Here is a 16323-nt window from a genome sequence, read left to right as displayed (position 1 = left end):
CTGGTCGCGGTTGCTTAGATATAGACGATGATATCACCGGTGTCTTGAAAGAAGGCCCAGATCAAGTGTACGTGTAGTATCTTCACATACTGGGGCTTCGTTCGCAACAATATTCAGACATTTGAAAGAATCTGGAGGAACAGCAAAATACGAACACGTAGTTCCTCATGAACTGACAGATGTTCAGTTGAAACTCAGATGTGATCTGTTGCAGTCTTTGCTCAGTCGGAAGCGTAGTTTCAATTGGATTTTTTATATTGTTACGGGAAATGAGAAATGGGCTCTCTATGTATACCATACAGTAAAAATAAGTCGGTTTTGGATAATGAAGAACCTTTGACGGACCAGAAATGAGAACTACGTGTGAAGAAAGTGATGATATCAGTTTGGCGGGACAGCAACGGTGTCATTTACAACGAATTTCTTCCGGATCGTGCCACAATTACAGCCGACTTATACTGTCAACCACTCCAAAAAATTATCCAATTCCATCGCTCCTCTCGTCCGGAAATCGATCATTTGGTTTTGTTGCATGACAATGCCCGCCCATACACTGCTACAAAGACTCGCATCTTCTCACAGGCTCAGAGAGTTGAAGTTCTACCCCACCCGCCGTATTCTTCAGACCTTCCTCTAACTGATTATCATTATTTTAGATCATTGCGAAACTTGTTAGCTGGACAAAAATTTAATGACTTAATGCAAGTGAAATAATGCCTTGATCGCTTCTTCAGCTCGCAGAAAAATCATCAATGGGAATCAATAAATGAACAGATAAAATGAAAATTCGAAAAAGAAATTAATGATTCGCCATGACACGCATCTCCGTTCCTCTTGCTTTCTTCGCTTTTCTCGATTCCTCCCACGCCTTCATTTGAGTCAAACGAAGAGTCATTATGGCAAAGAACGAGAAGACGCCGACCAATTCGAGGTGATAAGGCAAATCTTCTTCCAGTTTTTTGATTGCTGGCCACATGGCATATAGATGTTTCCTGAAATTGATAAACACATTATTTTTCGTTATTTTCTTCCAATGGTTCTCTGTGTTGGTTGATTGCCACGTCACCAATCCACTGTCTGCCAGAAGCAAATAACATAATGGGTGAGATCTCTGTGCACTCAGCAGCCCCGACACCGTCTCCTCTCATTCCAATAGACGTCAAACGGTTCTATACACACATTGAATGATGCCTCATTAACCTATTCCCACAGCCTGATTAGCCAATAATTATCTTTTAAGTCATTACCACCTCATTACAACGCCACGTCGTCATTATTCTCTTTCTGAACCACAGTAATGTCGGGCCGGTAAAATAAACCAGAAATCTGCTTAGCCCCGCACGGCATAGCCTGATAGAAACAAGCATATTGTTGATTTACTCCACTTTATTTTCAAACGCCACCGTCAGAACCTTACCAGGCGATTATTATTTATCGAACGTTTCAGTTCTCACGTTATTTGATGTACCCACGTTATTTTAGAATGTGAGCGCATATCTCAATTCGTGGCTTGGCAGATAGCAATCGGTTAATGAGGCATCAATCAATGTGTGTTGAGAACCTCTATTGGAATGAGAGACCGAGAAGTATCGGCTTGCCCGTGACATTACTTACTGCGAACTGAAGTGATAGCTCACTTTCCGTTTTTTATATTCAGTTTTCTATTCTTTCTTTTCTGACTTCCATTGTTTCAGATTTTCCAAAATGTCTCGAAGCAAACCACTGGCTTATCAGTCTTCCAAAGCTGTCTTAGAGTATATTAATTTTGGGAAAAGGTCAGTTTTTCTCACGTATAAGCCCAATTTCAGACGTAAATACCAATTTCAGAAAACATTTCTATGCCATGTGCCCAGCAATCAGAAAAATGGAAGAAATGTTGCCCTATCACCTCGAATTAGTCATGTTGTTGGGTGTGGGGCAATACCATATTATCACGAAATTTGATTCTTTTGGATTTTCATTTTCGGAGAATGAAGGAAATGAGATGCGTATGAATAACCATTCTAACAGGAAACATGTTGATCGGCTCACCTGTTTGGGACCCGAACAGGCAGTGGAGAAATTTGTATTGTATAATTTAAGCAGAAAGGGGACACGCATCAAAAATGTTGAGTTGATGGTGAGTGTTTTTAGTTTTTTTTTTTCATTTCTATAACAATTTTCAGACCGGACCAGAGTTCATTTCGAAATGCATTCCAATTGCTATCAAAAACTTGGATGTGAAGAGAACCACTGCATGGTTCCCAACAATTATTCCAATTGAATATGTGGAAATAGATACTACACTTCGAGAAGACACTGTAAGTTGCAAGTTTTAAAACTGATCTTTAATTCCATGCATAATTTTAGCTGAAAATGGCGAAGCACGTAACAGTGAGAATTCTGGGGTATATCGCAGAAAGAATCAACACAGAAATAGTATCAGAATGGAATTGTGAACTCATCCTAATTGATTCATGGATGCGGAAAGAAGAGATTGCGGACTACTGTAGCAAAGTATCGAAAAGATCCGATAGACCGATTGGAAGTATTTTGATGGCAAATCACAGTTTATCCGTGAAATTCATATTTGATATTCTAGATTCGAAACTGAACGCCAGAAAGACAATGTTGGATGGCAGGTGAGTTGTTGGGTTATGATTTTTGTCAACTATACAGAATTCAGAAAATGTGTAACAATTCCAATCGACGAGTCAACAGAGTTGAACGTATACCGTTCGATCTTTGATCATCACTATAAAGTTGTGGAAGTCTGTGAGAGAGGAACTGCAATCGATCAAGTTGTTTGATATACTCATGTTTCAGAATCTCTGAATTTGTTTTAATTGTAATATTGTTTTTTACTATATTCTAAATCCCATAAATTATTGCAGAAACCGCTTTGATTGTTGTCAGATCTTTTTCGAAGAACGGCGCAATGTATTCATTGTTTGACGGAAAACCTCTAGGCCTATGAGATATCCAGATATGAAGTGGCAATCGGACACTTAGAGTCTCGGAGACCTCGAAGTTTTATATTGTGTGCGTAGAGTTTTTAATGTTTAATATTCAATGTTTGTCGATGGGTTTTCTTGCCTATTGGATGGAGACGTCGAGAAATGATGACAGTGGCAGATGGACTGCTCGATTCTCGGAGGGTTCGCAGGTTCTACGTGTGTGTAGATTGGTGATGTGACAGATAACCATCGACTAATGAGGTAGAGCGGGAAAAGAGGAATCGGAAAAATGCCGGGTAGAAGATTGAGTAGCGAAGATGCAACCCCGTCCTCTTATGTTAGATGTTCAATGCTTTTTGAGGGCCCTTGCTGCTCTAATTGAAGAAAAAGATTTTAAAAATTGGTGACCGCAGGGTTCACAAAAATAAAATTAGTTCTCAGTGCACTCATCTTGGTCTGTCCCTTCGTCAATAAATAAATCAATCAAAAAAGATTTATAAAATTTGATCTCGACGAATTTCTATAAAATTTTCTAAACCATTTTGTAGAGGAAGTCTAGACCTTCATTTTTGTAGTTGAGAACTTTTTTGTAGGACTTCTGCATAAAAAGTTATGAGTGTTTATAATCAAGCAGTTTTCTTCAAAGTTCAAAATTTGAATTTCCCGCGTGACCCACATCTTTTTATGGGCGGTACCTATCAAAAAATGGTCAACTACAAAAATGATTTACTAGGTTCGATCTACAAAACTATACAAAATTCAAAGAATTTGGGCACGATTTGGGGGCGTGGCACCCTTTCGAAATAGGGCCTTTTTTAAAAATAAATTTTCATTTTAAGATGATGGCCTAGTTTCCCCCCGGAAAACTAGGCCATCCAATATTTGATCTATCTGTGTAATTAGTGTTTGACGTCTTCCGAATATCCGGGAACGGGTACTCTTCAGATGACGTCGTCGGGTGCACTTCACAACTTTTGAGCATTTTGAAAATCTGAAATGTTCTGAAAATCGTTTAAAAATCGCCTAAAATGAAAAATTTACAAAAAGATGACATTTCAAAATGATTCCCCGAGTACTTATAGTCTTCCGACACCAACTTTTTTGTGATTCCTCTGACCTAATTTGCATATTCCATGTGTTTCGAGTAGAGTCATCACAATAAGTTTTCAGGCGTGGTCATTGATGAATGATAAGTGGCCTAACAGTACAATTGAAAAGTTATTAAAAAACCGTAGACTTTATAAGCTCACATATGAATTATCAGTTATTAATTATAGAGTGATGGAATTGGAATTAATTAACAATCTAACGACAATCAATTTGAGATACGAAGTCAGTCTAACTGAGTGAAAGAAGTGAATTTTCGGGGATTGGGAGGGGAAAACCGGTGAAAAGAAGAAGAAGAAATGCACCTAGAAAAAATGCTTTGGGACAACAAACGGGGGAAAAAAGAGTCAAACTCTGTGTGAAACGGGTTTAGAATAAAAAAAACAGGAGACAGATAAAAGAAAAATCATCAATGGGAATCAATAAATGAACAGATAAAATGAAAATTCCAAAAAAGAAATTAATGATTCGCCATGACACGCATCTCCGTTCCTCTTGCCTTCTTCGCTTTTCTCGATTCCTCCCACGCCTTCATTTGAGTCAAACGAAGAGTCATGATGGCGGAGAAGGTGAAGACGCCTCCCATGATGTAGAAGGCGAGATTCAGATTTCCAGAAGCAGCTTTGATCTGTCCAGCGATTGCAGGTCCCGACACCGCGCCGAATCCCATAAAAACCATGAGAATTCCGAAAGCATTTCCGAGCTTTTTGACACCGACAAGTTCGACACAGATGACGGAACGGAGAGCAGCGAAGCAAGCTGAAAATTCATATTTTCTTTTTAAAAATTATTAGAAAAAACCCTTACCAACTCCAGCACTGAATGGAACACAGAGAAGAATATAATGCCAAAGAGTGGTGCTGAACGGCATAGCGGCGATGGAGATTCCGGCAAGAATGATGACAAAGTTGGAGACCTGAAGAGCCGACATCTTCGGGTGATCCGAAATGAAGCCACAGATGATACGGAACGCAATGTTGAAGCCGCCAATGAAGAGAAGTGGCAACGAACGCTCATGGATTGTATAAATATCGCCCGGCATGAGATCACTGATATAGACGAATGGGACCAAGAATGACATGACGGCGAGAGTTCCGGAGAAGGCGAAAGTCAGAAAACTGGGAGAGTAGAGGAGATCTTTATCGATCACCGAGCACAGTTCATCCTTAAACTGAGTGAATTTGTTCTTCTTGGTGACGTGCTTGACAGTGTGGTTCTCCGTGGCGTGGATCACATGCTCGGCGTGAGCAGCTTCAGCGATTTTCTTGTCCACTGAAAATGAAGAATTTTGAAATTTTCTGAAAATTCTTTTAAAACTTACAAGTATTGACATAGAATGCATCAGGATTGTGTCCTGGGCGATTCAGCTCCTCCAAATCGGCACGAACATCTTCGAGAAGTCTTTGCGACGGCTCATCCGGTTTTCCCTCGTACTCTCTGACCATCTTGGCAACTTTCGTCACTTGCTGCTCGGATGGCTTAAGTTTACGGAAGAACAACGCGGAGATGACTCCGAAAAGGATGATTCCAGCCATGTAGAACAAGAAATGCGATGCGTTGTCATTCAGCAGTCCCATGACTTTGATGTTAAGTCTGGAGAATAACATCGTGCCGATTCCCGAGCCACAAACGGCGATTCCAGTGGCGAAGCTGCGTTTCTTCTCGAAGTAGGAGGAGAGGACGACGATCGACGGGAGATACATGCATCCGAATCCAATACCACCGACAATTCCGAACAGGAGGTAGTATTGGTAAGCTTCGGAGAGGGTTGAGCACGCGATGAACGCCGATGCCGTCAGAATTCCTCCAGCCATGCAAACCGAGCGGACATCGAACACGGCGACGAGCGAAGAGGCGAGAGGACCTGCAAAATTTCAGACGTTATTGGATAGGTTCTTTCTAAGGAAAACATCCGTGGATTTATAGAACGTGATCTATATAATTGGAAAGCTGAGAGAACACTGATCACAAATGTATATTCAGTTTTTGCCCTCGAGGCCTGGCATTCGAGAAAAACAAGGTCAAAGTTAGGAAAAATGACAAAAAAGCAAAAATTTGTCATTTTTCCGAACTTTGACCTTATTTTTTTTGAGTACCAGGCCTCGAGGGCAAAAACAGAATATACATTTGTATGCAGCATTTTCTCAGCATTCCAATGATATAGGTCACGTTCTATAACTCCACAGTCACCCGGAGGCCTTCCCTAGTTAGTGAGGCGGATTCTTACCAGAGAGATAGTAGAATCCTGTGAGCAACGACACGGTATTACTGGCAGACGTTTCAGCTCCGAACATTTTGGTCCAATGCGGGATGAGAGTAGCTGGGAAGGTGTAGATCACACCGTCAACGCACATGTTGACGAGGAAACTCGCCACGACGATGACCCATCCGTAGCCACCTGAAAAATTATAAATATTCATCTATGACTCATCGCAGTTTCGAATTTTCGAAAAATTGTTATAGTCATACTTGCCGGCGCGTAACTTGCTTAAAACTCAATATTAAAGGCTTAAAAATATACCAAAATGTAGATCACGGCGAGTTCTATGTCTGTGGCGAATTGTGGGCCGGATGGCTAGTCGTTAACAAGCCGCGGGCAGAAGAAAAGTGCTAAAAACGCGAAAATTGTCAAAAAAAAAGCCTTTCTAGCCCGGCCCGTAGTAGGTCACAAACATAGAACACGCCGAGATTCACATTTTGGTATATTTTTAGGCTCATAATATTGTGTTTTGAGCGAGTTACGCGCGAGACCATATTTCAAACCAAAAACACTTTCAAAAAACCATTTCGATTCGCTATAACTCACCATCTGGAGGCGGAACCTTCCCAACTTCCTCGACCTTCTCTTCAAAGTCCTCGGCGGCAGTGACAGCGATGCTCAGCTCTTGTTTCTCCGGGTCCAGCGGACCGTCGGTTGGTTGTTGGGACATTGTCTGTAAGTGAATGTGTTTAGAGGATGACCTAACAACTACCACAAAAACTAAAAACTTGTGAGAGCAAGCACTAATGAGCGGAGTGTAGAAAAAAAGAAACTGTGAGCCGAGTTAAGTAGCGGTTTAAATAAAGGATAAAGTCTTCCCACGTGGGGGGAGAATGGAGGGTGACAGTGGCGCAATTGTTCGCCGGTAAAGGGGAAACGAGAGCAAACAGATCAAATCAACAGAGATAGAAAAGAAATCATTTTTCAATCAAAAATGAAACACTTGAAGCGTTTCGAGACCCGAGAGCGTGATGACGGGAGAGAATGAATGAGAATTGTCGAGGATCAAAGCGGGGCGGAGCTTCCTCTCTGTATGTTTTGATTACAACGTACAGAAGGAAACAATGGAAGGAAAAAAAGGATGGAAAGTGACGAGGAGGAAGCATTGAGCGAGATAGTGTGTGGCAGACAGATTTCTCATGAGTGAAAGAGGGGCCCCGTAGCCTTGAACATTGAGTCATATTTGAATAACTCATACTATTTTTGATTTTTCGAGAAAAAACGACAGATTTTATGAAGGAAGAACCACCATGTACCCAGAAGAAGTGGTGATATGGAAAGTTTAACATTTTTCGAAAAACGAGGTTTCAGGAGGAAATTACAGTTTCGTCAACTCCAGAAGGCAACGGAGCCAAAGATCTTCCTATAATTCTAGGAAATTCAGTGAAACCCCTTCAGATAACTGGAGATCAATGTTGTGATCGAAAATACTGTTTCATATCAGAAGACGACGAAACCCCGCCTACTATTCCAGAAAATTCTCAGATGTTTGGCGCTTTGGAAGAAAACACTGAGTCATGGATATCACTTTTCTTTGGGGAAAATCTACTAGAATTACGAAATTTTATGACAGAAAGGAACCAGTACACATTATCATACGGAAAATCTAGCTAGAAATAGAAAATAAAATTTCTAGGGAATTTCAGACAGTACTTGGATAAAAGCTTTATTACCAAATCAAAGAAAACTAGGCTAGAAAAAAGTCCATTCGTCCTTCTCCAGACCAATAAATCGTCCTTATTATCTCATAAACACTGTGTCTCCTCGATTCTTTTCTTATCTGGGAGTTCCAAAGTTCGCCGAGTGGCACCACCACGACCTTTATCAGCACCAAATTTCAGCGGAGACTTTCGCTTTCCTTCAATTCTACCAACACGGCAGCTGACCTAACCGTTTATCAGTGGTCACACGTAGAAGGTGATAAGCGGTACGACTCCGAGAAGCGTTGACTAGAATAACACTCGATTTTCGATGCCAAGCGGAGTCAAAAGTGCACTTTTTGTGGAAAAAAAACTGAAAAAAATCTATTTTCGAAATGCTCCGAAACATCAAAGAGATTCCGCCGACAAATGCATTTTCAGATTCCCCCATTTTCCATTAAGCCACAATCAGACAATCCACTTGTTCTCTGAAAATCCAATTGTAGATGACGTGAGGAACGAAACAGATTGCTGAAAATTACGCCAGAGTTCAAAATCATCGTGAATTGCATCACAAATCAGCGATTCAAAACATATGCAAATGAGGGCAACCTTTCCGCCAATAAAACTATCGCATCATTCGACAGTTTTTCGTTTTTTCCCTTTTATTGGATCTGAGCATTCAGTGATTTTTATTGTTTTTTTACATTGCATCATTTTTCATTTTATTTTCAATTTAGAAAACCATGGTGCAAGTGGGCGACGAGGAGAAGAAAGCAGAAACCATTTTCAATCAAATCGGAATGCCGGAAGATTCCAGAAAAACATCGAAAATATTATGTTGCAATCTGACGCGATATCTGATTTTGATTCTGACGTAAGTTTGAGGAATTCTAGATAATCCATCGCAGAGAATTTCAGACTAACATGTCTAACTCTCCTCCAAATGAACTCATTGACCTTCAACTTCACAGTCATTTGTATGTCAGACATCGTTGATGACTACCACGGAATTCATCCGAATGAAACTCATTGGTTCGAAGATAGTAACATGAAATCGCTCGTTTTCTCGTCAATGGCAATGGGTGGTCTATTAGGTCTTCTAGTAGCCATGCCATTAATGCATCGAGTCGGAGTTCGCCTGGTTCTGAGCATTTGCGGCGTTTTTTCGATTGTCGGGACCGTTTTGTTCCCATTGGCAGTGGAATTCAACTTTTTCAGTGTTCTAGCAGTGAGATTCTTACAAGGTCTTGGAATCAGTATGGTCTTCACCGTACTTGGCTCGGTGCCAACCGCGTGGGCTCCCAATAACGAATCGAGTACTTTTCTGGCAGTTTTGTCATGCGCTTTCCAGGTAAACGATCTCATTTCCTTCAAGGAACTTCGGAAACTGAACAAAATATCAATTCCAGATGAGTAATGTGGTCTGCATGCCGATTTCTGGATTCTTGTGTGAATCTTCATTGGGTTGGCGGTCAATCTACTACTTATTCGGAATCATCACAACGATTTTCTTCCTCATTTTCTACTTTTTCTACACCGATTCCCCCAGAGACCATCGAAATGTGTCGAACAAAGAATTGAGCCTTATCTCTCTAGATAAGACGTCATCTTCTCAAAAGGAATCGGTCCCTTATTTGGCGATTTGCAAGGATCCATGTGTTCTCGTCACTTGGCTATCTAATGTCGGTGGAAACCTCGGATTCCTCACACTGGTGTTGTACGGCCCAACATATCTCCGTGAAGTTCTCCACTTCGAAGTCAGTGGAACAGGATTTGCCAGTGCTCTGCCGTTTTTGCTGTCAGCCGCGGTGAAATCTATCGCCGGGCAGCTATCAGATCGCTGTGACTTCGTGTCAGAGCGAGTCCGATTCACCATTTGCGGAATAGTCTCAAGACTTGGACTGGCGATTGGATATATCGGTATGGCAACGACTTCCAGCACTCTGGTAGCTCAAATTGCGTTCACCTTCTCAATCGCTGTCTCTGGTCTCAATATTATGGGCACAGTGAAATGTTTGCAGTTGGTGAGTTTATTCTGACCACTATCCCAGACTGGGATTCCCAGTCAAAAATTACTATTGACAAAACTGATTAACCCTGAAACCTTTGCACTTTCCAGCGCTGCAAACAACATGTGCACTTTGCCGTCTCCGCTATTGCTCTAATGGCCTACGTGATCCAATTCGGCGCCCCAATTCTCGTCGGTATCATTTGCCCGGATAACACACCCGAACAGTGGGGATGGTTATTCATGATTATCGGAGTTATCGTCTTTCTCACTAGTGCACCGTTCCCCTGGTTTACAACCGCCGAGCCAGCCGAGTACACATTATCGAAGGAGAAACAAAAAGAGTTGGCGAAAGAGAGAGAATTGGAAGAATCTTGTTAGAGACTGTTGTGCTTTTTTATTGCTTGTTTTCTGCATCATATCGTTCTTCGATCTCGATGTTGTGTTTTTTTCCGGGATTTTTTCAATTTATTTTTCTAATTTTGAATTTAATAAAGGACTTTAATGAAAAGTTGAAAAGTTCAGTCGCCTACACAAAGACAATATGAGATTCTAGGGAGACGTTTGGAAGGAATTCCAGAGAAATTGTAGATAACATAACCTCTATCCAACTAGGGAAGGCTTCCAGGTGACCGTGGAGTAATGGAACGTGACATATATCATTGGAAAGCTGAGAAAACACTGATTCCAAATATGTATTCAGTCTTTGCCCTCGAGGCCTGGCATTCAAGAAAAATGAGGTCAAAGTTCGGAAAAATTACAAATTATTGCTTTCTTGTCATTTTTCCTAACTTTGATCTTATTTTTTTTGAATAACAGGCCTCGAGAGCAAAAACTGATTATACATTTGGAATCAGCATTTTCTCAGCTTTTCAATTATATATGTCACGTTCCATTACTCCACAGTCACCTGGAGACCTTCCCTAGTAAGAACGGCGAGACCCTGATGGATGGCTTCTGACTCATCTTATTGTTGAGGAAATTCTCGACGAATATTCCGGAGATCAAACTAGCAAATGATGAAATAATTTCGCAATTTCTAGCGATCCAGAACACAGTTTTTTTCAGTTAACATCGTTGATCACAATCTGACAATTCATCTATCAAAAAATCCATCGAACACTATTGTTGTGTACTATCACAATATGATGACATTGCCATGTGTTACACACTCAATTCGGTACCACTCGTGGTCTGCACTTGTGTGCTCTTTGTTCATTCTCATCCTCTTTTTCCACCATTTTTTCCCATTGTTTCCACCGTTTGAACTCAAACTTCGCGAGTTCAAATATTCAAATTCCGGTGTTTGTTGCAGTTTTCACTAACTTTTTCAGCAAAACTTCACAGAACGAATGCAAATTTCGAGTTTTTCGATACAAAAGGGCTGAAAATGCGGGTAGTAACAGATGATCAATTCGAAATGGTGCTAAAAATCAGCGATTCCGAGGCTACTACAACTACAACACCCAAACGGAAAATTTCGAATTTTGTGTTCTGGAATCAGACGAGAATCTTTATTCTGATACTTTCGTGAGTTTCCTGTTAGCTTTACTGAAATTACTGAATATACTGGAATTTTCAGCCTAACATGTCTCACATTGACTCAAATCAACTCGCAAATCTTCACATTCACTGTGATCTGTATGGACGACCTAATTGTGGAAAACCGGATGAGTAATGCGACAGGTAGACCGAAGAAAAAATTAGTTATAAATTTCAAAATTTGTGGAAAAAACCAATTTTAGAGCCTCATTGGATCGAAGGAACTACAGAAAAGTCGATTTTATTCTCGGCTACTGCCGTTGGAGCTCTCGTTGGCCTCATCCCATCAGTACCCTTGCTCAACCGTCTCGGCGTCAGGTTAGTCCGGATTTTCTTTATTTTTTTCGCGCAAAACTTACTAAAATCTGTGTCTTCTCAGCTGTTGAAGTTGTTTTGTGACGTTGGCGACGTCTTCTGAAATTACGAAATTACTGAGGATTAGATTTCTAAAAAAATTCAACGAAAATAGAGGTTAAACTCAAGATTTTCGCAAAAATTATGTTATTTTCAGCTAGAAAAGGGATAAAATCAGAGAATTACGTAGAGAAATAGAAAAAAGAACGAACCTATTTTCACATTATTTGTGCAAAATCTCGCAAATTGGGAAATTTGGGAAAATTTTTGAGAAAATTTGATGAAAAGTGAAGATTTCCCGTCTTTTTTTCAGCTTTTAGCAGAAAAATGTGAAAATTACTCAAAAAAAGTAACATTTCTGTGGAAACAGTCGAAAATGCAAATTCTGCAGAAAAATGGTTAATTTTCAGTTTTTTTCAACAAAAAATTTCAGTTTTCTGCTATTTGACCATAAAAGGAGGAAAATAAGATGAAAAATCTGACTATTTGCAATTTTTCATTAGTTTTCGAAGAAAAGTGACAATTTCGGTCGAAAACCCGTAAAATATCTCGAAAATTTGTTCTAAATTCTATGAAAATGCATTAAAATCCGAGATTCTGTAAAAAATTTCTGTAAAAAATTGAAAAAAAATCATTTTTGAACAAGAATTCAACGAAAAATCTTAATTTTCGACAGTATTCGGGTGAATTAAGGGAAAAATAACAGGAGAAATAGAAATTTTCACGAATTTTCGCCACAAAATTCGAATTTTTTCATTAAATCTCGAAGAAAATCCATAGATTTGAGGATTTCGGTCGAAAAAGCTATGAAACTTTCAGAAAATTCGTCTTGATTTCGATGAGAATATATCAAAATCCGAGATTCCGTGAAAAATTTCTGCAAAAAAGTTGAAAAATCGAAAAAATAATTGAAAAATCATTTTTGAACGAAAAATCGAGGAAAAACTTCAATTTTTAACGAAAAATCAAGGAAAAACTTCAATTTTCGCCATTATTATGGTGAATTTAGTGAAAAATATCATTAAAAATCGAAATTTTCACAATTTTTCGCCACAAAATTCGAATTTTTGCAATTCTTCATTAAATTTCGAAGAAAATACATCGATTTAAGGATTTCGGTCGAAGAAACCATGAAATTTTCAGAAAATTCGTCTTGATTTCGATGAAAACGTATTTAAATCGGAGATTTTGTTTAAAATTTCTGTAAAAAAGTTGAAAAATCGAAAAAATTTATAAAAACAAATTTTTTAGCGAAAAATCGAGGAAAAACTTTAATTTTCGACATTATTAGGGTGGATTTAGCGAAAAATAGCTATAAAAAATGAAATTTTCACGATTTTTCGGTATATTTTCACGAAAAAATCACGAAAAATGAGTAAAATTGAGCAATTTGAGAAGCAATAAAAAAAATACGGGCGATAAATAATTATGAGCGGTGCGATGGGTCTCGCCACGAAGTAGTGAAACTACAGTAACCTGAGAAGTTCTTACTGTAGCAATTTATTTGTATTCAGCAGTAAATTGCTGAAACCAAACGGTTTTCAACGGAAAAAAATGCTAAAAATATCAGAAAAATTCAAAGAATTCAATGAAACAAAAATAAATTTGAAAAATTCAGACTAACCCTCTCAATTTGCGGTCTATGCTCCACACTCGGCACCTTCTTCACTCCAATCGCCGTTTCTTGGAGTTTCTACCTAGTTGTGTTATGTAGAGTGTTGCAAGGTCTTGGTATAAGTGTGATTCTGACTGTTCTCGGTGTAATCCCCACTTCCTGGTCCCCAAAATCTGAGTACAGTACTTACCTGGCCATTTTGTCGTGTGCTTGGCAGGTGAGCAGTAGGGCGCACTTGTCACATCAATTTTTTCAATTTTTCCAAAATTTTCAGTTTTCCAATGTAATTTTCATGCCGATTTCGGGAGTTCTTTGTGATTCATCATTGGGTTGGCGGTCTATTTATTACGCTTTTGGTGTGCTGACCGGATTTTTTTATTTTGTATTTTACATGTTCTACACAGACATTCCAGGAATTCATAAGTAAGCAATTGCGCTCTATCGCGCACACCAAAACTTTGAGTATTGCAGAAATGTGTCTGAAAAAGAATTGGGTCAAATCAGTGAGGGTAAACCAGTGCACGCGGTCCGGGAAGCCGTTCCATACCGGAAAATTTGCACGGATCGATGTGTCCTAGCGGCCTGGGTCAGTTTCCTCGGCGGAAATCTTGGATTTATCACTTTATTACTGTATGGACCAACTTATCTTCGAGAAGTTCTACAATTCGATGTACGCTCCACTGGATATATCAATGCGTTGCCGTATGCCTTGTGTGCTGTGTATAAATTCAGTGCCGGCAAGATTTCGGATCGAGTGACGTTTGCGAGTGATAAGGTGAGTTGGATAGACAATTTTGAGCTGTTTATTTTTGTAGTTGACCACTTTTTTGTAGGAGCCGTGGTTGGTGAGATATGGCGCCGTAAAAGTGGGAATGTGCTAAACTGCGCAAGGAGAAGTGCATTAGCAGGGTCAATCTCCTCAAGGAGCGCTCCTAGAAAAAAGTTGTCAACTACAAAAATGTAGCTCGTAACTTGTTTAATAAACATAGAAAATTTGAAAAAAATGGCTCAAAATGTGAAAGAATGACCCCGTTTCAAAATTTCAAAATTTTCAAAAAAAAAGTTTTTGGAAAATTATCAATTTTCAAAGGGGAGTCCTAGTGTCAAATTTTGTCCAATTTAAAAAATTTTGTATTTGTAGTACTGAGCATGTCTAGTGCTACATTTTTGTAGTTGACCACTTTTTTGTGGGACTTTTCCATAAAAAGTTATGAGTGTTTATAATTGCTCACTTTTCTCCATAATAGAAATTTGAGCATTCATATCTCTTCCTGGGCGGTATCTATCAAAAAATGGTCAACTACAAAAATGGTTTACTAGGTTTGATCTACAAAATGATACAAAATTCAAAAAATTTGGACACGATTTGGGGGCGTGGCACCCTTTCAAAATTGGACGTTTTTTCGAAATTTTAAATTAGCTGCGCAAGAGGAAGTGTACTTCATAAGGGTCTATCTCTTCAGGTAGCGCTTTTATGAAAAAGTGGTCAACTACAAAAATGTAGCTCAATACCTGTTTACTATACTCAACCCTTAACACTCCCCAATTTCCCAGGCCATCTACACCTTCTGGCTCTTCTCCTCCATCATCGGTCTCGGCATCGGTTACTGTATCATGGCGTGGACCTCGGACCGTATCGTTGCATTCGTCGCATTCGCCTTCGCTATCGTAACCTCCGGATTGATTATAATGGCGACGGTGAAGTGTCTGGCGATGAGATGTCAGCAACACACTCACTTCGCAGTCAGTGCAATCTCATTTCTCTCGTATTGTGTTCAATTTATTTCCCCGTTGGGCGTGGGGATATTGTGCCCTGATAATACACCAGAACAGGTACTAGTAGAGATTCTAGGCCACAAAAACTCTTCCATTTTTTCAGTGGTCACGCCTCTTCATCATTATCACTGTCATCATGATTGTCACCAATGTGCCATTCCCCTGGTTGACAACTCAACACGCGGCTGATTATACGAAAAGAAAAGATTCTAGAGAGTTCTCCAATGTGGAGAAATGTTAGAATCTGGAACACTATTTTATGTGCTGAATAAAAAAATGTGACCGATTTATTATTATTTTTTGTCATCAGAGATCACAACTGATAAGAATGAAGGTCAGCAATTAAAACATGTTTCGTTGGTTCTCGTGGAGACTCGTGGGGCAGAGTTGAGCAGAATGCGGTTTTTTGAAAAAGCGGAATTCGGCTCAAACCCTGTCGTGGAGTCTCGTAGAGTCTTGTGGAATAAGCAATGGTTTCATATTCTTATTATTTTGAATTCTTAGGACACGGCCACCATTTTGGACGGGCTGAGATTTTGCACGGTCCGGCCAGGCCCAAAGGCCCAGATTCAAAAAGGTACATGTTTTTGACCAAATTATTTGAATTTTTTAAAAAGTTTTGCATAAAAATCCAATATCTGGATGCATAACTATCTACTGATTGGATTTTGAAGCTTAGTCAAAAATTCGAAATTTTCGGAAAAAACCATTCAAATTTTGTTTGAATTTCTAGAGAAAAAGATTTCGATTTCGGACCGGACCGGACCGGCCCCTAACCAGTTTCATTTGTTGGTTTTTTTTTCAGAAGTGACACTTCAAGTCACAAACAAGTAGAGTAGCTTTTTTGACCATTTTGCGTTTTTAGCACTATTTACCGTACCGCGGCACATTTTTTTCGAATTGCTATTCTAACAACTTTGGCCGTTTTCAGTTGAAAATGTCTAACTTTGAGAGGACGATTTGGTTTTCCTGATTGAACCAAAAAGGACATTTTGTATGGATTATACAGAACAAAGGTAGAGCTTCATTTTCGTAGTTGACAACTTTTTGGTAGGAACACTCCCTAAAGAGTTATGGTCATG

General features: G+C 39.5%; 4 protein-coding genes across 4 annotated transcripts; 3 read left to right on the top strand and 1 right to left on the bottom strand.

Moving 5' to 3' along the window:
* Positions 1-1704: 1704 nt before the first annotated feature.
* Positions 1705-2789, top strand: GCK72_020902 (uncharacterized protein; the record flags this gene model as incomplete). The annotated part of the gene is made up of 5 exons (XM_003106532.2): positions 1705-1775; positions 1828-2119; positions 2166-2300; positions 2350-2621; positions 2666-2789. 5 exons carry the CDS (start codon positions 1705-1707, stop codon positions 2787-2789), a joined length of 894 nt encoding a protein of 297 aa, XP_003106580.2.
* A 1714-nt stretch (positions 2790-4503) lies between these two features.
* Positions 4504-6973, bottom strand: GCK72_020901 (uncharacterized protein; the record flags this gene model as incomplete). Its single annotated transcript, XM_003106529.2, has 5 exons — positions 4504-4802; positions 4851-5315; positions 5365-5907; positions 6271-6441; positions 6850-6973. The coding sequence occupies 5 exons, from the start codon at positions 6971-6973 to the stop codon at positions 4504-4506; spliced, it is 1602 nt and encodes a 533-aa protein (XP_003106577.2).
* A 1716-nt stretch (positions 6974-8689) lies between these two features.
* On the top strand, positions 8690-10335 carry GCK72_020900 (uncharacterized protein; the record flags this gene model as incomplete). Its single annotated transcript, XM_003106316.2, has 4 exons — positions 8690-8820; positions 8865-9297; positions 9356-9970; positions 10066-10335. The coding sequence occupies 4 exons, from the start codon at positions 8690-8692 to the stop codon at positions 10333-10335; spliced, it is 1449 nt and encodes a 482-aa protein (XP_003106364.2).
* A 1009-nt stretch (positions 10336-11344) lies between these two features.
* Positions 11345-15482, top strand: GCK72_020899 (uncharacterized protein; the record flags this gene model as incomplete). The annotated part of the gene is made up of 8 exons (XM_053733872.1): positions 11345-11484; positions 11537-11640; positions 11700-11814; positions 13469-13682; positions 13740-13888; positions 13937-14240; positions 15020-15298; positions 15345-15482. 8 exons carry the CDS (start codon positions 11345-11347, stop codon positions 15480-15482), a joined length of 1443 nt encoding a protein of 480 aa, XP_053582785.1.
* Positions 15483-16323: the final 841 nt, after the last annotated feature.

The sequence above is a fragment of the Caenorhabditis remanei genome, chromosome V (assembly GCF_010183535.1).
Source record: "Caenorhabditis remanei strain PX506 chromosome V, whole genome shotgun sequence".
Classification (NCBI taxonomy): Eukaryota; Metazoa; Nematoda; class Chromadorea; order Rhabditida; family Rhabditidae; genus Caenorhabditis; species Caenorhabditis remanei.
The sequence above is the reverse complement of the archived record's forward strand: the minus strand, read 5'-3'. Positions and strand labels throughout refer to the sequence as shown.